Genomic DNA, 25,103 nt, shown 5'->3' with positions numbered 1-25,103 from the left:
GAGGGGCATTTCTGGCATTTCCACACCATCAATTACATTATTTTTCACTCTTCATAATTACTTATGTCTATTTTGAGTGGCAGTGTTCTAGCAGGATTTGTTTCAGATTCTGACTTCAAACAGCATTTCTCCTGGCAGATTCACAACACAGCAACATCACCAGGTACCCCAATCTCCCTTCAGGAAAAAAGAGACAGAGAAACAGAGAAGGTAAAAGAAGACTGGCTTTATTCAGATCAGGCAGCTTTTCCATCTGTGTTTCACAGTACATTCAGGGGAAGTAATACTGAATGGTATTAGGATAACAACACAAAAAGGAAGTCAATGCTTCCCACAGACATATGGAGGAGGAAGTTCAATCCCAAAAGGAAACAAATACAAATAAAAACACAAATAAAATGATGTGCAGGGGCTCAATGAGTACAAAACAACATATCTTGAAATTAGGGACCACCGAAATTATATCACTTCAACATGTGTGAAACGTAGACACAAGAGATGGATTCATCCTTCTGAAGTCTGCATTGTTCGTAAATGGCTTTTCACCACTTCCTACATTCGGATCTTGAGAAAAAACCAAATGCCACACTCAACCCAATCTTTATTTATCTCTAGGTGTTATGGGTCTACTTTATATCCAGAAGCCTCAGAAAATATTATAGCTTAGCATCCATATGTCATGTTAAAGTGATCAAAGCACCTCATTTCCATTATCTTACTAATCCTTGTAATGACTTGGTAAATTAGGACAGTGTTATTATCCCCATATCACCTATGTAGGATTGAAGGCAATGTGCCTAAAGCTATTAATGATTTAATGGCAGAAGAAAATGGAAGTAAATCTTTTCTCCCCATCCCTCTCCAGACGAACAGCATCATGGTGCATTTCTTTGGCCACAACTTCTTGTTGCTATTAGAAGGAATAACGCAAAATCTACTAAAAGTACAACACACAGGAGACTATTCCGTCACCGAACAATGTGGATATTCCAATAAATTTAGCTATATTTTCAAAGGCACAGAGTGGACATAGAGCATAAAGAATTACATGGAGAAAATGGCAATGAATGGTAATGAAGGAAGGGACACCACCATGCATGAGGGAATACAAAATATGGCACAACAGGAAAGGAAAGAAAAGGTTGTTTCCTCTCTCCCCCACCTCTTCTTCTCTCCCTGCAAAAGGATGCTGTGAAGATCCACAGCATCTCAGGAGGCCTCCAGATCACTCAACATTCTTGTATTTCGTGAATAAGTTGTACAAAACCCTTAGGGTAGATTTCAGATCCAAGTTGACAACATCTGTGGGATAAGGGGGGAAAAAAAAGACATTTTAGGTTGTTTTAATAGTTCCTATTTTAGAATATGAAAAACAAGTTTTCTGATTCCTAAACAGCAAAACAAAATGTTCCACAACTCCCCTGATACCATCTGTCAGAGAAACCTCAAGCACAACTCAAACTCTCGTCGGAACCATTGGCTTACGAATGACAAATGAATTCTATTCTACCCATGAACTGAAAAGAGATTTCTCATATTAGTAAACTGCCTTTTCCATATACCTGTAAAAATTGAATAATTAAGATTGCCTACGATTTTTTAAAATTCCCTTACCACAAAACACTCCCCTCTTTATGGCTGGCCATCTGGAGAAAGGCTACATTTGGCCCACCTGGATCTATGGCCAGCTAGAATCATAGAATCATAGTATCAAAGAGTTAGAAGAGACCTTATGGGCCATCCAGTCCAACCCCCTGCCAAGAAGCAGGAATATTGCATTCAAATCACCCCTGACAGATGGCCATCCAGCCTCTGTTTAAAAGCTTCCAAAGAAGGAGCCTCCACCACACTCCGGAGCAGAGAGTTCCACTGCTGAACGGCTCTCACAGTCAGGAGTTCTTCCTCATGTTCAGATGGAATCTCCTTTCTTGTAGTTTGAAGCCATTGTTCTGCATCCCAGTCTCCAGGGAAGCAGAAAACAAGCTTGCTCTCTCCTCCCTGTGACTTCCTCTCACATATTTATACATGGCTATCATGTTTCCTCTCAGCCTTTTCTTCTTCAGGCTAAACATGCCCAGCTCCTTAAGCCGCTCCTCATAGGGCTTGTTCTCCAGACCCTTGATCATTTTAGTCGCCCTCCTCTGGACACATTCCAGCTTGTCAATATCATTCTTGAATTGTGGTGCCCAGAATTGGACACAATATTCCAGGTAGTAATGTAAAGAACGATTTACAACCTAATTAGGAATACAAAGAAAAAACAAATGTCCACCCAAAACCCCCTGGAAGCAGGATAAGGACAACCGTTTTTATGTTCTTTGTTAGTCTGTATGTGAGGTATATGTACGAGTAAGATGAGGTATATAGAGGGAGAGGTTGGGGGGAGGGCACAACCGGGGGGGAGTACTATATGGATAAGCTTAAGTGACTGTGTGTGAGAGATATGGCTGTTATACTTGTTTGTCTGTCTGTCTGTCTTTTATACTGGAAAACTTAATAAAAAAAAATATCATTCTTGAATTGTGGTGCCCAGAATTGGACACAATATTCCAGGTGTGGTCTAACCAAAGCAGAATAGAGGGGTAGCATGACTTCCCTAGATCTAGACACTATGCTCCTATTGATGCAGGCCAAAATCCCATTGGCTTTTTTTGCCGCCATATCACATTGTTGGCTCATGTTTAACTTGTTGTCCACGAGGACTCCAAGATCTTTTTCACATGTTATCACCATTATGGAAATTTGGGGATTGAATGAAGATGGGTGGGGGGCAATACCCTCATTTCATCTCTTGTCACTAAATCTTTGCTCTCCCATACCCTATACATACACATACACACAAACATACATGGGTGTTTTGGGAGAAAGGAAGGAGAAACATTCCATACATAAATAAACGGCTGTACATGTGCTTGTCTAATCTAGATTCATATTTCTGGGCACTAACCTTCTGGTCGAGCCTTTGGCTTCTTCAACCCTCCATCCTGCATCAATTCAAAAGCAAAGGAAACATTGTGAACCTGCAAACAAAATCACAAAGTAGACTCCAATTAGATTTTCTTAACATAAAGAGAGATTTGTTTCTTGTATTGTCCAAGGCTTTCATGGCCGGAATCACTGGGTTGTTGTAGGTTTTCCGGGCTATATGGCCATGTTCTAGAGGCATTTTCTCCTGACGTTTCGCCTGCATCTATGGCAAGCATCCTCAGAGGATTTGTTTCTTCTTTTCCCCTTGCAAAGCATAGCCTGCACTTACCAGGAAGCATTTTCCACAGGAACCTTGAGTGAGTTCACACGACAAATGATTTGTCTGTTTTAGCAAGATAACTTATAATAAAACTTTATAATAATAAAAAAAACTTTATTTATATTCCGCTTTATCTCTCCGAAGGGACTCAGGGCTGATTCCAAATATAAAAAGCAAACATTCAATGCCCGAATACAACAACAATACATCCATACTAACAAAAGTTATACAACCTAAAATATAAATACAAATTATAACTTAACAGACTAGAATTAAATAAAAAGCACAGCCTGTTATAACAGACATAAGACAAAACATCAAACATCAAATTTTTGGAGGGCAAATCGATTAATCGTTGCTCAAGATATCTATTGGTGTGGTGAGCAGGGCACAGATACAGTTGGCAACTATTAATCAGAGGTATAATGGTAGTATTACCAACTACTATTCCTCTTCCTCGTAAGCCAGTGAGCAAAGGTAAGTCTTCAGCTGTTTTTTGAAAGCGGGGAGGGAGGGGGCCATCTTTAACTCCTTAGGAAGGGAGTTCCAGAGGTGGGGGGGGGGCATCCACGGAGAAGGCCCTTTCTCTCGTTCCCACCAGCCATGCTTGGGACGGGAGTGGAACTGAGAGGAGGGCCTCCTCCGATGACCGCCATGTCCGAGTTGGTCTGTAGAGGGAGATGTGGTTTGTCAAATAGTACCTTTTTTTAAACTAGTTTATCTGTCTCCACTGACCACTACTTTCATGTGTGATAATGTTCAGTTTACATGATTAAGTGCTGGAAACTACAACAACTTGGCTGCTCCCAAACTACATTTTACAGTATCACAAAACAAAGGTGACAGGTTCAGAAATGTCTTTGGGTCTGACCCTGCAGGTGGCACTCAAACAAACATGATGGATCCCTTGTGAATTTTTTTAAAGAGTCCCATATTTGGAAAAATTAGTATACTAGGCTGATGGCAAGCTAGCTTTCTATTGGCAAGCCATTTATATGTGAATAGGAACATTAGACAGGAAATTAATGTCCCTGCCATTTTTGAAACAGGTAAATTTCAGGAAAAGCAATATGACATGAAATAGCTGCATATTTGTTTTGGTTGCCAAATAATGATGTAAATGCTGCAAAGAGTGAGATCTTCAATATATTCGCTGCTTCAAGCGGCTTTGATACCTAAATTAGTTTGTAGTTATTTTATTTATAATGAACAATTCCTATGCAAACTTGAAGGCCTCATTCATGATAAATGAAGAAACGAGCAGAATGTAGACCATAATAATAATAATATATTGCAGAAAACAGAGTCCATTGGGTTGTAGGTTTTTCAGCCTGTATAACCATCTTCTAGAAGCATTCTCTCCTGATGGTTTGCCTGCATTTGTGGCAAGGATCCTCAGAGGCTTGTGTAATGATTCTTACCTCGTAGGCCGAAGGAGAAGCCTGGAATATCAATAGGCAGGACTCCATTTTGGGAGTGTCAGCAAAGGAAGCATACATCTTGGGAGTGTAAAAGGAGAAGAGGGGAGGAGCTGAAGCTCTCTTTTGATTGGTTAGGACAGATGGGAGTTTAACCCTGAGGGGGGAAAGTGTCAGCTTGACAGAAAGAAGCAAGATTGATTTTTGGGTTTGAAGAAGAAAGACTGATTTTGGGAACAGAGGACAGAGGTAGATTTTTGAGCTTACATTTTTCTGTCAGAGAGCATTTGTGACAGACGATTCTGCATTATTGGACAGGAGGGTCAAAGTAGACGCCTGGGTGCTTGTGTGGGTTTTTACACAAGTGGTTTGCTCTCTGGGTGAGAGCAGATTAGCTTTTAGAGGACCCTGCTTAGAGTGTAGCTAATTGCTCTAGGGACAACCTGGTTAGGTTAGTCTGGGGAACTCACTGCTACTGAGTTATTGTAGAGTGAGGAGTTTTACTCATATCTACAGCCCAAAAAGCCTACAACAACCCAGTGATTCTGACCATGAAAGCTTTCGACAATAAACCTAGTCCATTGTTTGTAATCAGTAATAATTTTCCTGGAGCAGGACTGCAGAACAGATAAATTCCTTTCTGCAGTCTGATTCAGGGTTTTGTTTTTTTCTTATTCATGCATGCACACACACACAGTTTTTATGGCCACTTCTTGTGACATTACATTGGCACTGAGAGGACAGAATTTAATTAAAATTGCTTTAGCACAGTGAGCTGAGCAATAAAAACAGCACACACTTCCCTTCCCTTTGAGTTAATTGTTCCTAAAATCCACGCTTAACCACCACCATTCCAACCAAAGGCAAATCCCTGCAAATTCTATGATTCTATTCTATGACTCAAACTAAGGCCCGAGGCCCGGATACGGCCCTCCAAGGTCATTTACCTGGCCCTCGGCTCAGGGTCAACCTAAGTCTGAATCGACTTGAAAGCACACAACAACAATCCTATCTCATCAGCCAAAAGCAGGCCCACACTTCCAATTGAAATACTAATAAGCTTATATTTGTTAAAATTGTTCTTCATTTAAATGTGTCACAGAACATTTTCAGACAACTATGAATGTTAACAATGAAAAATTATCTGCAGTCATTAGGAAAGCTTAATGGTTTACTTTGCTCTGAGTGGTAAACATAAAATAGGGAAAAGTAGAAAATAGCCACTCATAGAATGCAGCATAGGGAAATGGGCTCATTGGAATTTTTACCCACCTTCTGATCAAAGCTCTCTGGTGTTAAATAGAAATTGTGGAGAGGAACGAAGTAGTCTTCAAGAAGGCCCATAAGCAACACGAGGTATACGCCATCTGCAAACTGACGAGAAATACCAGTGAAACTTCCAGAAGAACCAAAAGAGGCGTCAATCAGGATTTGTAAAAATGTACAGAAGGAATAACACAGAGCTTCAAAAACTTCTCCAACTAACAACCCATTTTTGCCCAATAATTTTTTACATAACCCTAGTGTGGTTTAAGTGTGAATTTTAATCTACAGTTATGTATGATTATAGATAGGTGTTTAAAAGGGTAAGTAGGTGTTTAAAAGGGTAAGTATTTAAATTAGCATAACTGGGGGGGGGGGGGGTAGCCAGCTCAGCTCACTTTGAGCTGGGTTGTCATGGAAAAAGGAGTGGAGCCAACTGCCACTTGTCAGGGCAGCCATTTTAAAACAGTTAGTCTGTAATCAGCGAACTACAGGGAAGGCTGGTACTGTTATGTGTTGAGAACCAGTAAGGTAGTCTGTACTCTAAGAACTACAGGGAAAGACTGATTCTACTGTGTTGAAAATCAGGAAGGTTTTGGCTTTTAGCCTGTGTAGTTTAGATAGGTCGAGTTGACTTATTTATATTAATAGTCAGTGTATGAGCAAAAGAGGGAGAGAACCCTAATAAGCATTTTTACTCCAACAGAAATAACATAAGGAAAGAATAAGCTTGTACCTGAAGTAATCTGTCAAAGAAAGAAACACATTTTGAAGGAAAATAAGTTCAAAACCTGTTTAGTGAAAGGAATAGTCCTCTTAAGCGTTGTTTTATGAAATGTATTAAATGTAACCTCTGAAGAAATGTGCCTCTAAGAGTTAAGAAACATTGAAACCATCAAGCTTCTTCTATACTTCAATAAACTTGTAACAGTTTCTTCTAAAGCCAAGTCTTTGTTACAAATACTTTCAAGTTTAGCCACGCTACACATTGAAGAAAGACCAAATCAACATTACAAGTTATTAGTTATGTTATCAATTTAGTAAGTTCTTACAAAGTGGTGGCTCCTTTACAAACTTTTACAAATTGGTAGAATTGTTACAAATTGGTGGCCTCTTTACACCTGGGTATATAAAACAGGTATAAAAATCAAACTTTTTAAAAATACTGGGTAGTTAAATCCATGGATACAGAAGGCCTACTGTACCACAGTAAAAGTAATTAGTGCAAGCCTAACTTCCAAGTATATAAAAACTAAAGTCCTTAGTGGACATCAGTATAAACTAGGATTTCGTTCCAGGACCAACAGTGGATAACAAAATCCACATATGCTCAAATCTTTTGATATACAAGGGTGTAGTAAAACTATGTCCCTGATTAAGGTGCAATCCTTAAATAACAAAAAAGAAATCAGACCCAAAGGTAAGGAAATCCCACTTGGGGTTGGGACCCAGTTTCAGAAGCTCTGCTCTAGACTACAGTACACCTTGGCTCCGGAGAAAATATTTAACACCACTAGATGTTTGCAAACATTTCCCAAGTCACTCTTATCCTATTCAGGATTCAAGTGGGGAAGAACTCAAAATGGAACCTAATGAAATAGAAAAAATATGGTCCCAAGGAATCACTCAATTAAATATCCACTTGAGCTTCAAATGCAATGCTCTCATGGTGAATACATTTACTCACTTATGCTATCTAGGTGCTGCTGTATAAAAAACAAAATTCACAATAGTCTTGTCTTATTAGAATATTTAGCTTTGATGTCTACTCTGTACCCAATATCGTCTTATAGGTAAATCCTTCTGATGAGATTCCATTTCTTGACAAAATGCTGTTTACATATTACATTAAAACTACTTTGTCAAGGATAATATAACAACTAAGAACCAACTTTAAACAAACCACTGACAAGTATAAAAACAGTTGTTACCAGTATAAAGGATATGGCAGTATTCCAAAAAATCAGCTCTTTGGGCTAACTAAATTTTCAGAATACTCTTCAAAGGAAGTTCAAAATAATATGTGTGCCTAAACATGTAATACATATAGCATATGTGCATATAACATGGCTCTCAGCATTGCTACTATCTCTTACCTGGGTTTCTAATTCCGTCACTTCCAAGTTCAATTTGTTGAGGTGTTTGTTTACAAATGTGATTAGAGACTAAAAAAGGAAGGTGATCAAAGGAGAAAATAAGTAACAAATAGCTAGGCATATTAAAATACACAACCAGCAATATTCATTGCTTGCGTTGTTTATTATGGTCTTTTAGCATTCTTGATAAATTTGGAATTAAATTAAATGGTAACCACTTCACCCAATATTGTTTTGTTTTCTTTTTCTCCTTGCTTGCAAATGCACCGTAAGCATTCTCCACATCATTCATGCGGACAAAAAGCTCGTATACTCCAAAGATGTCTAAAATCTTCTTATGCGACACATATGTTAGGCCTGGGTAACAACGGAAAAATTTGTTTCTAAAATCGATTTGTATTTGGGGGTTTTTTTTGTTTCGATATTTAAAATAATTACAAAATTTTCCTTTTAAAAAGTTCAATATTTACGAAATTTCGTAAATGTGAAAAAAATTACAAAACATTAACGAATCGATTTTCGAAACAATAACGAATCGATTCGTTAATGGCGGACGCGACCGCGAAATACGCTAAAAAACCTCCAAAAACTTCTGAAGCTTCCCTCTCCCTCTGTTGTTGACTGTTGGTGTGATATTATAATTTTTTTTCACTAATTAAACAAAAAACTTGCCCCAGACATGCGGAAATAATAACGAAACGACCTCAGAACAATAACGAAACGAATACAATAACGAAATACGAAGCATTTACAAAACGTGTTTAAAAATTCGTTTTTTAAAAAAATTGCTCCAGAATGGTTCGTTATCGTTTTGTAATTGAAAAAATTAACGAATTATTAACGAATTACGAATTAACGAAACGAAACCGCCCAGCCCTAATATCTGTACATTACAAGCAGCTAGATTTAGAACAGCAAGAAATTCTGTATTGTAAACTACTCATGTATATGTCTAAAAATATTAGTCGAAAAATTTGCCCGAAAACAGGGTCAATTTATCAACAGGTAAATATAAGTATCATACAAGAACCACACAACTTCAACTGCAGCAAAACTGTTTCAGACTCATGAAAGTAGTGTGATAGATCTCTGTCAAAATATCTGTTTTGACAACTGCATTACACTGTCAGGACTATTACCTCAACTAGCCAAGGAGTGTCCTGTTGGAGTATGAGTGGCTCTTCAAAGGATCAGGTAGAGTCATTTTAACTGGAATTTAAAGCATTTCTATATGGAATCTTAAACATAGACTAATTTGCCTTAAACACTGAGTGATGGACTGATCCCCATGGTGTGCTATACAGGCTACAAATTTATTTATTTACTTTTTTATTGCTTTATACCCTGCCTTTCTCCCTGTGGGGACTCAAGGTCTGGGCAATGTGCATAGGAATTACTTCATTTTTTTCCAAACTCCAGCCCCATCCAGGCAGGCCCAAAATTCGGGACCTGGCTCAGTTTTACGAGAGGCATTCAATCGGTTGGGGTGGGAACTAGAAACTGCTCTGAAGTATTGTAACCTATTTTGGCATGGGCTTTAGGTATGTGTGCAAGTGCCCTGAGGGGCAATGAACTTGCCCTCAGATTTAAAAAAATGAGGACCCCTGGTATATCGAGTCAGATCTTCATATTCAATGACTTTACATTTGTGGTTCATGAGGTCACATCACCCTGCTAACCTCTGGAGTTTGGGAAAGCTGTACAAATGACAGGCCCATCCCCTTTGCTGCATCTGATTCAGAAAGATGGGGATGTGAACAGTCCTCACCCCCAACTGCTGTCTCCAAGGACGGGCAGCCTCTGACATGTTCCCAAGGGGAATAGTGGCTCTAGGGCCAATGCCAGGGTCACATTCTTCCTGCTCACCACAAATGGGCCCGAGGGATATCCCACTGTATAGTACAAGAGTTGAATGAAAAGTAATGCCTCCAACAGATGACAGTACTGGTATGCGGCAGGTACTGGCTTGTTCAGCAGACTCTCCTCTACACTTCAATTTTGGCAGGAAGCCTTAGCATTGAATGGTTGTGTTGTTAAAGTGCGAAGTATGGAACCCTGCACAGACGGTCGGTCAATGCAACTTAAGCAACATGCAGTCACTGAATTCTTGACAGAAGAAGGTGTCACCACAAAGGAGATTCATCAGAGAATGCAAGCTGTTTGTGGTGGTTGTGTTGATGTGAGTACTGTGTGTCGTTGGGCGAGTAAGTTCAAAGATGTTGAGGTGGGAACATCTGACTTGCATGACAAATAAAGAATTGGACATCCTGTGACAGCAACCACCGAGTTTCACAAGCAAAGGGTTGACAGATTGATTCAGGACGATCATCATATCACTCAGAGGGAAATTTCAAGCAAGTTAAAGAGCACATTCTAAGGATTATTTCTGTGTTTGATTTATTAAAATATTCCCATCCAAACCCAAGTAACGAAGGTGGAGGCATTACTTTTCATTCAACCCTCATATCTGTGGTTTTTCCACATTTGTTTGGGGGAGGTAGGTAGGCTGGGCCTCTAAACCTTGTGACTGTGGAGAGCCAGCTGTATTGCAATGCTTAATATTACTCACTTGAGGTTGGTAAGATCAAAGACTGACTCCCTTTCCCACATACATTCTCATCTTCTACGTGCTAAATGGCTTTAGAGAACCAATTTTCAGTGACAGCAACAATACTGAAATTCCAGTGAATGTCCTTGGATGTGGTATAAAATATATTCTGTCTATCTTTAATGAATAGGATGTACTTATTTACAGGGAAGGGGGTGGTAGAGTGCATTAACTAACATTCAGCAAGGCCAATACAATGCTATACCAATACTTCATTTTAAAATAACATAAATAGAAAATACAAAAACCCACTCTTCCTCATTCGCAAGCCAGGAGACCAAGGCTGACAAAAACAATCCCTTGTTATGCACAAAGAATGAAGGATCTCTCCCACTTACCCATAAATTACAAAGAAAACTTTACCTTTTTTACGACACTTAGTTTATCGGGAGCATGGTCAAAGAGTGTATCAAACGCATCTCGCTCTAGTTTAAGAAAGAAAAGTGAGGAATTTATTTTTCAGAATACAATGTAATGCATCACAATGCAAATAAAAATAGTAAGTGAGAGTTCATGAAAGCAAGATAGGCACATCCTTAAGGGAATCCAAGATGGCAGGAGTCTCAATGAAAGGTTACATGGCATAATGTAATACAATGGTTTTTACCGACATTTTTTTTAAATCCCCTTTTTATATCTATAACACAACTAGCTGTCCCCTGCCACATGTTGCTGTGGCCCAGTCTGTTGATCTGGAAAATAAAGTAATGAGAAAGTGATGGTTTCTAATATATGTAATTTCTTTATGCTTGTGGGTAAATCGTCTTTCTTGTTGTTTCTTTGTCAGTGTTGATGTGTAGATTGTCTGGTTTGCCTACTCAGGATCATGGAACATATTATTGTTCTTCTTTAGGGGTCCCTTTCAAATACTATATCTGTATGTGTGTGTGAATCATATCTATCTATATATATTTATGACTGGATGGCTCTGATTACATTTTCTTGCCCTGGTGAAGAGAGTTGGACTGGATGACCTTAAGTATTTTCTGTTGGTCATGGGGTTCTGTGTGGGAAATTTGCACCAATTATGTCATTTGTGGGATTCAGAATGCTCTTTCATTGTAGATGAACTATAAATCCCAGTTACTACAAATCCCAAATGTCACGGTCTATTTTCCCCAAACTCCATCTGTGTTCATATTTGGGCATATGGAATATTTGTGCCAAGTTTGGTCCAGATCCATCATTGTTTGAGTCCATAGTGCTCTCTGGATGTAGGTGAACTACAACTCCCAAACTCAAGGTCAATGCCCACCAAATCCTTCTAGTGCAGTGGTTCTCAACCTGGGGTCCCCAGATGTTTTTAGCCTTCAACTCCCAGAAATCCTAACAGCTGATAAACTGGCTGGGATTTCTGGGAGTTGTAGGCCAAAAACATCTGGGGACCCCAGGTTGAGAACCACTATTCTAGTGTTTTCTGTTGGTTTGGTTCACTGCCATTTTTGGTGGAGTTCAGAATGCTCTTTGATTGTAGGTGAACTATAAATCCCAGCAACTACAACTCCTAAATGACAAAATCAATTTTTTTGAGTGAAGGACATACATTGGCCTGATAGGTGTATTGCGTCCAAATTTCGTGTCAGTTGGCCCGCTGGTTTTTGAGTTCTGTTAATCCCACAAACGAACATTACATTTTTTATTTATATAGATTAGGAACATATTCAGGGATTGCTGCATTGGCCATGCTGGATGATATTTAAAAAATCAAAATTCACAAAAGAGTCATGCGTTTGCTGGTCAACCAAAATGCACAAAATGCATCATGCAAGCCTTCAAAGCTTCATTGGCTTCTCATTAAGAAAAGGGGTTAAAAATAATACAGACAGAGGAAAGTCACAATGTTAAGGGTCAGATGTTATTTTCTGTTGTCAGTTAAGATGGTCTGGAGGGATCTCAATCTTCCATCATGACCGGGGGACAAAAAGGAAATCAAGACTGGTAATAAAATTTTACTCTGTTAGAACAGAAAAATAACTTCCTTCAAGATCCAATTTAAGTCTGTTACTTACCAAATCTTCCCATCATCATCCTGCAAACCAGAGTTTTAAGAAAACGCTTAGATTATTCACTTTACCAAGAGTTCAAAATTAAATAAGTAATTTCTCCCTCCAAACACAAAGCCAATGTCGCTACACATTTTTTAAAGAAAGCATAATGCCCAAAAGAGAGTTGTAACTGATTTTATTTCATGAATTATTCTAACTGCTGTTACTGCTTGGGTAACTCTTACAAGTTATAGGTTTGTTCTAATAAAAAAACACTAAGGGAGCAGGTGTACTTGCGGGCTGTGTTGAGAAAAAGAGAAGCAATGGCCCCTTCTACACCATCCCTATATCTCAGGATCTGATACCATATTATTTGCTTATCCTAGATAATATGGCAGTGGAGACTCAGATAATCCAGTGCAAAGCAGATAACCTGAGATCGGATCCTGGGATGTAAGGACAGTGTAGAAGGGGCCAACGAGGGAGGACAGGAATTGCACTTGCCAAAAATAAGGAGTAGGCCCTTTTCACCTCGAGTAAACTAGCAGGATTTTCAATTATTGCTTTAGGATGAAACAAAAAGGAAAACCTTATGCATTTCCACCTGCTTTGTATCTTTTATTTATAAATTTAAATCCAAATGTTGCAAAACAACGAAACAGTGCAGACAGAAAAGTCCCACCATCAGATACTGCATTGACATGTCATTGGATACTTGGCCCTTATGGGCAGAGGCGGCCCTAGGTAATTTTCAATGGTAAGCAAACAGTATTTTGGCGCCCCCCCCCCCCCAACCATATATATATAGGGGCATGTGTGTGTGTATATATATATATATATATATATATATATATATATATATATATGCAGATATATATATATATATATATACACACACACACATATATATATAGGGGCATGGACAAATTTTGGCCCTCCAGGTATTTGGGACTTCCTACTGGCTGTTTGGAATTGTATGAGTTGAAGTCCAAAACACATGGAGGGCCGAAGTTATCCCATGCCATCCATATATATGTGTGTGTGTGTGTGTGTGTGTGTGCCCAGCAACACTGCTGTAGTCCCTTTCCCAGCATTAGGAAGTGCGCGCCCTGCATTACCCCTCCTTCTCCGCGCACTTCCTAAAACCTGGAGAAGGACGCACACTGGCGTTTTTGTCTCCCTTGCCCTGTGAGGAGAGGCCCAATGGGCACTTGTGAGGGAGGGGGGAGGGAGAGCGAGCTGCCTCTTGGTGTTCTTCGGGGCAGGGGCACCTCAAGAGCTCCTCAAGAGCGCCCCCCCCCGAGACGTGCACTATACGCAAAAGCGTAATTTGTGTACCGTGTTGAGCCGCCTCTGCTTATGGGACAGTACATATGTGTCAAATTGAGTATAAATCTGTTGTACTGTTGCCAAAATATAAATATCAGGGCTTAAACTGCGATTGCATTTGCAATATTCAATTACTTTTGGCCCCACATTTATGAATTTAGGGCTGATCATGTATAATGTCTACAACATAGAATGGCAACAAATATTCAACACTATTCATCTTTGTGGTTATGCTACCTTTTGATTGTGTGTGCTTGTGCTAGCCATACAATGGTAAACAAATAAGAATTTCTCTACTTACTCTGTAGTGGTGGTGAGTTCCTCTGTGACATGGGCTGTCTGGAGTAGCCCTTCTCGTTTCTAGTAAACAGGAAGAAGATTGGAAATCAGCCTTATTGGGATGTCAAAGGAGAAATAATACGGGATCCTAAAAATTAAGCCATTGCGGTTTATATATCTGTGGAATGCCAAGGGTGGGAGAAAGACATTCCACAGATGTATAAAACCGAACTGTCTAGCTTCCAACAAACCTCACAACCTCTGAGGATGCCTGCCATAGATGTAGGCGAAATATCAGGAGAGAATGCTTCTGGAACATGGCCATACAGCCTGGAAAACTCACAGCAACCCAGTGATTCCAGCCATGGAAGCCTTCAACAACACATTGAAGGTTTATTATGAATAGTGATGCATGAATTTAATTGAGTAGGCACATAGGATCAGCTAAACCAGAAACTACTTAATTTAATTCATGCATCACCATAAATCAAAAATAAAAAGCATGCACTTTCTTTCAAAATAATCCATAGTAGCAGCATATGGATAAAATAAATAACATGAGCTGCAATTGGTATCAACTAAATATTTCTTAACTGGATGAAAGCCCTGAAAAGCCACAGCCTGGAAGTCAGTGAGCTGGCCTCCATGTTGGGAAGGCAGCTCAGGATGGCGGACATGATGGTATAGGCAGAGAGGCTAGGGGAGGTCAGCTAACTCCTGATTGGTTCAGACCCCAAGGGAAGGAGTTGAAGGAGAGTGTAAATAGGCTATCATTTCTGACAGATGGGAGAGAGAAGGATTTGATCTAGCAGAGAAAAGATTAGGATTTCAGACAGGGAGAAGAGAGTTTCTTAGTGAGCTAGGAATTAGATTGTTAGAGAATAATTAAAGAGCAAGTGCTTCTGTATAGTTGGACTAGGGCAGTCAAAGTGAAGGGTTGTTTACTTGTATTAGGACAGAATACAAGTGGGGTTATTTCCCTAAGGGTCAGAGTAGTCCAGGGGAAACCTAGATACTCTGGAAGGCAGCCAGGGGTGGCTGGTCAAAGAAACACACTGTTACATATTACAGGATAGTGTGAGGAAAGTAGCTCATGTTAAGGAAAAGTTACTCCTTCTAAAGAAACCATTTGCTTAATAAGTCTGTGCTTCAGAAACGAATTACGCATATGTACCTCTCAGTAGTCAGTTGTTTGCTTCAAATACTTCAATAAACCTGTTCTCTAGTTAACTGTTAATCTGCCTCAACCTAGTTTCATCATATAAGGTTAGATCCAGTAAGACTCCACATCTCTACAGTTCAGTCACCAGAAAGGGAGCCAAAAGGAAGAGCCGGTGTATAGGGACATTTTACCTCAAGTACAACAACAAGACAATTCCTCAAACTGTAATTTGGGGTGGTGGCAGCAAACCTACCATTACACACTCATGTTATAACAACAATACTTGTGTTGAAGCGCTTTATTGCATAAAGTCCTGTGTGCCAACATTATGCATCCCAGGAGAAAAATGAGTCAGTTCAGGTTGGAGTGGTGCTTTTCCCTCTCTCTCTTTTGGGGATCATCAAATAATATTCAGGGCTTTTATCCAGTTAAGAAATATTTAGTTGATACCAATTGCAGCTCATGTTATTTATCAAGGCTCCATCCCAAACCTGTTATATTTTGCACACAAGGAATGCAGGTGAGACAATAACTTCATCTCTCCTTCAAAGTACTCTTTGCACCATCTAGTGGTACTTTTCTAAAGTTATTGCAAAAGGAGGGGAATGGCTGACAAATGGACTGTTGCTACGCAAACTGTATTTCCTTCTACAGATTCATTTTCTCTGATGACAAATAGAGACAACAAAGCAGAAAAACGTCTTTGTAAGCACAAGGTTGTTAAACTGGAATGCCGGGAGACACGCTATTGCTTTCAATCCAAAGTGAGCACAGCTTTAAATGAGAAATAAACCCCCAAAGGAAGGGAGAAGCATTAATCTTTCACATTTTGCCTAGGCTCAAAACATGCTGTGTTTCTTGGGGACTCTGCCAGTTTATGCCATCAATCTATCCTGCCATTGTTGTAACAGCCTTATTCCACACACAGAGAAAAAGAAGTATCATCTAGTCATGGAGAAAGACCAATATTGATAAAGGACTCACACAAGACGGTGCAACTGCAAGTCTACAGCATAGAAATATGTACTCCTGATAGCACATAGCTTCATCAGTTATGAAATGTGCACATCCAGAAGCAAGGACAAAAGTGAAACCGAGGGCTTTAAAACTGCTTAGCAACAATTGTTTTGATAGATAGCAAACCATAGAAATAGATATCCCTTCTTTCAAGGAGCCTCTCCTGCTGATCCTGCCCCAGTTTCCTCAGGGTGTATTTATGCTGTGGAGTGAATACAGTTTGAGACCACTTTGACAGCCCTGGTTCATTGCTATGAGATCTTGGAAGCTGTCGTTTTGCAAGGTCTTGAGTATTTTTTTTTTTTGCCAAAGAATATTGCTGCTTATTCAAACTACAAATCTCAGGATTGCATTACACTGAGCCAGGGCAATTAAAAGTAGTGTCAGATATGAATGAAGGATGGAGAGATACAGAGAGGATGAAGGTGATATCAATTGGAAGAAAGAGGAAAGGAGGGTGAAGAGATATACGAAGGAAGGGAAAGGAGCTTGGAGAAAAATCAATACGAAGAAAGGAGAAAGAGGGCTTGAAGAGATATCAATAGGAAGAAAAAGGAAGAGGGGGTAGATATATCAATAAGAAGAAAGAGGAAAGGGGGCTTGGAGAAATACAGATACACTTTGGCTTAACACTGAGATTTCATGGCAGGGAAGGAGGGGAGAGACCTGTTCCTACCTACGAGTCATACATAAGTCAGGTGTTCGCAACTTGGGGACTACCTGTACAGCAAGGCAATAACATCGAATAAGCAATCAGGTGTACTTACCCTGACCACCACCACTTGCACGGAAACATGTTCAGGAAGTCTGATGGGAGCCCGGAAATGCATCGCCAGAGCAACAAGCAAGTGGAGGATGGACACCAGGTTCTTGCCATGAATTGCTTAGGGAAATGCACATATATTTGAAATTAATTAGGAACAAGTATTTTACAGGATGTTTTAAATCAGTTATCTGCGATTGGTCCTTTGCCTTCAAGGCCTCCAAATAATTCAACCAGATTTGTTGCTCCTTCTGCTTCCCTTTATGAACACATTCTTCTAGGATTCCCCAAGTCACTGGTCTGCTATCTCCTGCCATTTCCCACCAAACTTTTATTCTACTTTAAGTCCACAAACCGATGTGTCTCCTTGTTCCGTAGCAATCTGCACAAAATCACTGTTTATCCCTTCCTGCCAGCACAGTACAGAGTGAACTTTGAAGTCCCCTCCCTCAGCTAGTCAATTGGATTCTGAGGTCCCATCTAGACTGCTATATACTCCAGTATTTGATCCCAAATTATTTGCTTTGACCTGAATTATAAAACATTGTAGATCCAACCTGAAAGAAAGTGAGGGGAGATCCTGCTTTGTTGTGTGTATTGAAGACAATTCTGGATAATGTTCCATTATCCAGGCAGAGGCCACTAGGGAGCACTAGAGAGAGAAGGGTTGTCCATTTTACGACGGTGGAGGGTGAGTTGAAGAGGAAAACCATTTCCATCTGTTTTCCTGTTATTCCCCCCACCCATGTCCCCATCATGAAAACAACCCTTGTTTACCATATAGGAAGGAGGTAGGGGAATAACAAGCAAAAATGAGGGAGAAGGATTTCCTCCTTCAACTTCCCCACCTAAAATGGACTATCCTTCTCAGTCTAATTCCCCCTAGTGGCCTCTGCCCAGATGACAAAACAGTACCCAATTCTGATTTCTGGTGACAGGAGGGTTCTTGGCAGAATTTGGTTCAGAAGGGGTTTGCCTTTGTTTTCCCCTAAGACAACATGACATGTCCAAGGTTACACAGTATCCTTCCATGGTCACACAGGGATTGAAACCCTTGTCTCCCAGTGTTCTAGTTCAACACTCAAACCACTACACTATGATGGCTGCTAGGACCCCATAACTGGGATTCCTTGATTATTCAAAACTGCAAATTTGCATAATGTATACATGCTGACACTTGCCCTTCTAACAATAAGTCTCTGAGGTGACTTCCTCTAAGGTCATGAGTTCGACGCCAGCCCAGGTCGAGTGAGCTTCTGACCAATTTGTGTAGCTGGCTCTCGACCTTAGCAGCCCAAAAGACAGTTGCATCTGTCAAGTAGGAAATTTATGTACCATGTATGCGGGGAGTCTAATTTACGACACCATAAAAATCTCCAGCAAGCATGCAAAGAATGAAGAAGTACTTCATCAGTGTTACAAAGGGACAGTGAAGTGACAGCTCCCCTGGTGGCCAAAATACCCTCATCAAAAGCTGGAATGTTAATAGTCTCTGTGTGTCTGTCTATATATGATGTGTGTCTATAGCACTGAATGTTTGCCATGTATATGTACATTGCAATCCACCCTGAGTCCCCTGCAGGGTGAGAAGGGCGGAATATAAATACTGTAAATAAATAAAAAAATCAATCAATAAGGCCTGAAGCTGGGCTACTGAGTAGGTAAAGCATATACTCTCTTCTTTCCTTAGCCACGGCTCCTGCACACCAAACTCATTATTAGGTAAGTTGCTTACAGTCAACGTTCCACTTGATAGTCCAGCCATGGGGTCGCAGCAAATCATGGACAGCTTCCAGAACAGTCTGCAGTTTTTGCTTCTGTCCAATTTCGGACTGTGTGACTTCAGCCACGTTCAGTTTGCGGCCAGCTAGTTTCTCTAGATCAGAAAAACAGGAAGATGCAAGATTTGACAGAAAAAGTGAAGGGATATCTGGATTGTTGTACATAGGTTTTTTGGGCTGTGTGGCCATGTCACTAGAAGTATTCTTTCCTGACGTTTCACCTGCATCTCACAACCTCTGAGAACACCTGCCATAGATGAAGGTGAAACATCAGGAGAGAATACTTCTAAAACATGGCCATACAGCCCAAAAAACCTACAAAAACCCAGTGATTCCGGCCATGAAAGCCTTCAACAATCCATTGAAAGGATGTCACCTGAATGTCAGGACCTATTTACATCAAATCTCTCACTTTGTTAGTTAGAGAGATGCAACTAGTAATGCAACGTTGATTTCATTAGATCTAATTTTGCTTAGAAAACCAAAAGACCTCCTTCAAAACCTCAACACTGGCCCATTTCATCCCCAAGGACATCTGCTGAAAGATGGTGTCTTTCCAAAAGCAACATGGCTTTTTCTCTCCTCTGTTATGCTTTAAATGTTTTTAAATAGTTTTTAATTCAGTGAAATGGGAGAATTTTAAAATGGTTGAATCCTTTTCACCATCACTATTAATTTGAACATTATTATGCTTTAAACCATGATACAAGCCATTTTTGATCCCAAGTGGGGAAGAAGGCAGGGTATAAATAAAATAAGGCAGTAAGTAAGTAAAGAAATAAATAAAGTAATGGCTGGGGACCCTTCCACACAGCCTTATAACCCAGAATATCAAGGCAGAAAATCCTACAATATCTGCTTTGAACTGGGTTATCTGAGTCCACACTGCCATATATTCCAGTTCAAAGCAGATAATGTGGGATTTCAGTCAGCTGTGTGGAAGGGGCCTGGGTGGACATTCAAACCTTGAGTTCCAGCTCCAAAACTTTGGATACTGCTACACAGTAGAATTAATGCAGTTTGACACCAGTATAAGGTCAATGCTATGGAATCCTAGGAGTTGTAGTTTGGTGAGGAACTAGCCCTCTTTCACAGAGAAGGCCAAAGACCTTTTAAAATTACAACTCCTTGAATTATACAGCATTCAACCGTGGTAGCAAAAGCAGTGTCAAACTACGTGAATTCTACATTGCAGATTAACCTTTTATTCACTATACAGTATTAAGCCCAGAGCAACAGCTTACCCAATAGTTTCTGAAGCACCTGCCCATCATAGACGTCCTCCTCAAGCTGTTTGACTATGATTCTTTCTTCTACCAAAACATCGTTGATCCAATCAATCAAAACCTATATAATAGAAAGGAAACAATATATTACTTGATTTATCTGAATAAAGTAATTGATACTGCTATGCCGATTTTATAGATTTTTTTTAAAAAAAAGCTTGTTGGTGGTGTCCCATTCTACCATCAGCAAAGACAACTGTGCTGGCATGGCTGTGCCAGGAGTTTTGAATTCTTTTTTTGCACTGTTAGTTTGTTTGAATCCATTTGGGCCATGCATTTTGCAATTGGGTAGCTTTCCCCAGGTTGCAGTCATTGGGCCAACGACCTATCAATCATCATTAGATCCTTTAGATCTGCCCTGTTCCCCAGGTTTTGGAGGGAAAGGGGCACTTTTAGTTCAGTCTCACAGTTTGGAGCCTTACAGCAGGACGTGTGGGCTTTCTCTGTCCCACCTGTAAAAAGCTTCACTTCTTACAGCTTTTGCTGGGGGAAAAGGAAAACCTCGACAGCTTTGCTGGGGAGTAAAGCTGCAGTTCCACAGCTTTGCTGGGGGAATACAGCCAGCTTTCGCTGGAAAATAAGGGAATGGTTCCACAGCCTTCGTGGGGCAAATCTACAGGACACAAGCTTGGCAGATCTACAGCCATTGCCTGGTAAGGGACCACTCAGGCTATCCATAACGCAGCTTGGAGCCGGGAGTTGGGGCCTCACACCAGCAGGGTAAAGAAAGATTGCCCAAGGAGGTGTCGGAAGAAGATAGGAACAGTTGCCTGTCCCTTGTTGGCAGATCGAGAAAGCTACTAGTTTTTCAAGATTATAAAGCATTTAATTCGTTTGTTCGAAGATTTAAGCCTTAATAAAGAACTTTGTTGAACCTATTTCGAGCCTCTACAGAACTTTGTGTTGGGAAACCTATGGGACCCTTTAGCTGAGGCACCCCGGCGTCCCGTTGGGCATACAGAAAGCACAACATTGTCACAGGCCCAGCGCGCAACAGCACAACAACCATTGTGACCAACTCAGGGCCTTTCCAGAGAGGCCCTATATTCCAAGAGCTGATCTCAGGTATTCTGCTTTAAACTGGATTATATGAGTCCATACTGCCAGTTAATCTGGGATAAACAGAAAATCTGAGACTGGATCCTTGGATATAGAACCTATCTGGAAGAGCCCTCAAGCTAAGAGTAGAGATGGTTGCTACACAGGCGTAATCCATCCTCTTTTCCTGCACAGCAGGAATGGTGACATCTGAACAGTGGTTTGGGATAATTTGGACCTTTTCAGCATCTAATGACTAACAGTGGGGTCTGCAGTGACTGGAAAGGACACTTTGACTGGCTAAATGTGACTTCCAATCATTTTCCAGCACTTGGACTGGGGGATCCAAATATATAATTTATGTGACAAAATACACCCCCAAGAGCCACAGGAAGTCCTGGCACTCCTTGGTTTGCGCATAGGATTGCAGATGTCTAAACGGGTTATAGCGGGCCCTAAAACCCATAGAAATAGAACAAAATGGGAATCAGATAGTCCCAAAAGCATCCAAACTGCCACCAAAGGTAGTAAAGAAGGCACAGCTTTCTCAACTCAGAAGCAGATGAGTGCCAAGTGGCAAAGATAATGACCAGAGAAGGAAAAAAGAAGACACATACAGAGCTCCATCATGCCTAGGGCAAGCAACAGGTGAAAATATGAGATAGTTTCTGCAGGATGTAATGCCTTCCCACACTGCCATTCCGTTTTATTTTGTGCAACTTGTTTGTAAGCCTGAAGACAAATATCTGGGGGGTTTTCTTGGTCTTATCTTGGTGGCACCATATAAAAATGTGAGCGAAGATAAGGATGAGAATAAAAACAACAACACTCCTCTCAAGGCTTGGGAGAGTTTCTGATCATGTTGGTGCAAAACTATTTATCTGTCTCCTCCAAAATGGGGCATGTAACAGGAAGAAACTGCATCCCATCCTCAGTCTAAGTACTGAAAAATATGCTTTTATAATAATAATAATAATAATAATAATAATAATAATAATCTTTATTTATTCCCCACCACCATCTCCCCAAGGGGACTCTGGGCAGCTTACATGAGGCCAAGCTCAACAATGCAGCAATGCAATAAACAACATACAACAACAGGAAAAATATAAAAATAAAATACAGAAACAATATAAAAGACATAAACAATGTAGAATCACAACAATTTAAACACCAAGACTAAAACCCAGTGGGCAGGGCTGATAGAAAGGATTAAAAAATTTAAAGTCTAAAACACTGGGTGAGAAGGCAATGTATTGTATCTGGACAGGATCAGAGGGATGAAAATAGGGTTTAATTGCACTAGTAGGTAGAAAATAAAGTGCTTCCGAGGACATTATTTTACAAGGTTTGGTCAGGTCAGAGGTTATAGCTCAGTTAATCATTCCTTGAAGGCACACAGGAACAGCCAAGTTTTCAAGTTCTTCCTAAAGACTGCCAGTGTGGGGGCCTGCCTAATTTCTCTGGGAAGTGAATTCCAGAGCTGAGGGGCCACCACAGAAAAGGCCCTCTCCCTCGTCCCCACAAATCGCACTTGCGTTGGAGGCGGGAGCGTGAGAAGGGCCTACATGATCGAAGGGATCATGTAGGTTTGTAAAAGGAAATGTGGTCACGAAGGTAGGCAGGTCGCAAACAGTTCAGGGCTTTGTAGGTAAGTACCTGCACCTTGAATTGGGACTGGAAAATAAACGGCAGCCAATGGAGCTCCTTAAACAGGGAGGTAGACCATTCCCTGTAATTCGCCCACGTTATTAATCTGGCTGCCGCTTATTGGACTAGTTGGAATTTCCGGGCTGTCTTAAAGGGCAGCTCCACATAGAGTGCATTGCAATAGTCTAATCTAGAGGTCCCTAGGTAACTCAGCCCCCGGTGGCGCAGTGGGTTAAAGCACTGAGCTGCTGAGCTTGTTGATCGAAAGGTCGCAGGTTCAATTCCGGGGAGCGGCATGAGCTTCCGCTGTCAGCCCTAGCTTCTGCCAACCTAGCAGTTCGAAAACATGCAAATGTGAGTAGATCAATAGGTACCGCTTCGGTGGGAAGGTAACGGCACTCCATGCAGTCATGCCGGCCACATGATCTTGGAGGTGTCTATGGACAATGCTGGCTCTTCGGCTTAGAAATAGAGATGAGCACCACACCCCAGAGTCAGACATGACTGGACTTAATGTCAGGGGACTACCTTTACCTTTAGGTAACTCAGCCATTTTTAAAAGCTACTGAGAAGGCCCTATCTTTCGTCTCCGCCAACTGTGCTTGTGACAAAGGTGGGACCGAGAGCAGGGCCTCCCCAGATGATCTTAAAGTCCTGAGAGGTTCATAAGAAGAGATGCGTTAGGACAGGTATTTAGTCTTACACCAAAGGAAGGCATACCAGTAACTAAAAAATAGTGAGGTTCTTACCTTGATAAGTTCTTTAAATTTGGCATCCTCCTTTGAGTTGGGATCAATCATGGTGCGTTCTTCATTTTCCTCTGCCAGTTTAGAAAACAGTCTCTTAGATGTAGCCATCATAATCAACACACCCATCCCACACAACACACTGTCTTAAAACACTGCCTTTCAGGAATCAGCTGCTGTCGTGATTCATAAATGGGGAAACCCAGTCACCATTGGAGGTTGGAAACAATATCAAATGATTACAAGGAATTGGCCTTTCTTAAGAATGCACCAAATGAAGGATATGAGATGGAGATACACTTATATCTATCAGCATGAATCATTTCCAAAGCCTGGGAGTCACCCTGTACCGTGCTCTGACCTACAAGAAGCACTGCCTGAATATCAAGCAAAAAGTGGACACTAGAAATAATATCATACGAAAGCTGACTGGCACAACCTGGGGATCACAACCAGACACAGTGAAGACATCTGCCCTTGCGCTATGCTACCCTGCTGCTGAGTATGCATGCCCAGTGTGGAACACATCTCACCACGCTAAAACAGTGGATGTGGCTCTTAATGAGACATGCCGCATTATCACGGAGTGTCTGCGCCCTACTACACTGGAGAAATTACACTGTTTAGCCGGTATTGCACCACCTGACATCAGCCGGGAAGTAGTAACCAATAGTGAAAGGACCAAGGCAGCAACATCTCCAGCTTATTCCCTGTTTGGATATCAGCCAGCATGTCAATGACTTAAATCAAGAAATAGTTTTCTAAGATCTACAGAGACACTTGTGGAACACCTCAGCAAACGAGAGTCCAAAAGTGGCAGGCTCAAACCCAGCACCTTAACCAATGACTGATACCAAATGAGAGACTCCCTCCTGGGCACACAGAAAACTGGGCGACTTGGAAGGCACTGAACAGACTGCGCTCTGGCACCACGAGATGCAGAGCCAATCTTAAGAAATGGGGCTACAAAGTGGAATCCACGACATGCGAGAGTGGAGAAGAGCAAACTATAGACCACCTGCTGCAATGCAGCCTGAGCCCTGCCACATGCACAATGGAGGACCTTCTTGAAGCAACACTAAAGGCACCCCAAGTGGCCAGCTACTGATCAAAGGACATTTAATCAACTACCAAACTCACAAATTTTGTGATTTGTTTGCTTGTTTGTTAAAAAATGCAATGCAACTGTTTGGTCTGCCCCTGACACGATAAGTAAATAAAATAAATGTCTAAAGCCAAGAAGTGGATTTGCCCAAACACACGTTTTAGCACAAATGGCCCATTTTTACAATAATATGACTCACATCTATATATTAATTTTATTATTGGGTAGAAAAGGCACAAAATGTTTCTCCAGCATATGGATTATGAGATTTTTCATTGTATAAAGTAATACTTTAATTGGACATAAATTTCCCTGTACATATAGAACTAT

At 40.7% G+C, this 25,103-nt stretch overlaps 1 protein-coding gene across 2 annotated transcripts in view; it reads right to left on the bottom strand.

The window, feature by feature from the left end:
• Positions 1-211: 211 nt before the first annotated feature.
• Positions 212-25,103, bottom strand: part of PARVB (parvin beta) — a 68,178-nt gene continuing 43,286 nt past the window's right edge. For both annotated transcript variants that reach the window (XM_067468910.1, XM_060778162.2), the window contains exons 3-13: positions 23,672-23,742; positions 20,193-20,295; positions 18,903-19,043; positions 17,172-17,287; positions 14,248-14,306; positions 12,642-12,661; positions 10,996-11,057; positions 8,025-8,093; positions 5,938-6,039; positions 2,948-3,020; positions 212-1,302 (exon numbers count right to left, since the gene is read on the bottom strand). In XM_067468910.1, the coding sequence (XP_067325011.1) occupies positions 1,226-1,302; positions 2,948-3,020; positions 5,938-6,039; positions 8,025-8,093; positions 10,996-11,057; positions 12,642-12,661; positions 14,248-14,306; positions 17,172-17,287; positions 18,903-19,043; positions 20,193-20,295; positions 23,672-23,742 (893 nt within the window). In that variant the 3' untranslated portion in view covers positions 212-1,225. The remainder of the gene's footprint in view (positions 1,303-2,947; positions 3,021-5,937; positions 6,040-8,024; positions 8,094-10,995; positions 11,058-12,641; positions 12,662-14,247; positions 14,307-17,171; positions 17,288-18,902; positions 19,044-20,192; positions 20,296-23,671; positions 23,743-25,103) is intronic.

This window comes from Anolis sagrei, chromosome 5 (assembly GCF_037176765.1).
Source record: "Anolis sagrei isolate rAnoSag1 chromosome 5, rAnoSag1.mat, whole genome shotgun sequence".
NCBI lineage: Eukaryota > Metazoa > Chordata > Lepidosauria > Squamata > Dactyloidae > Anolis > Anolis sagrei.
The sequence above is the reverse complement of the archived record's forward strand: the minus strand, read 5'-3'. Positions and strand labels throughout refer to the sequence as shown.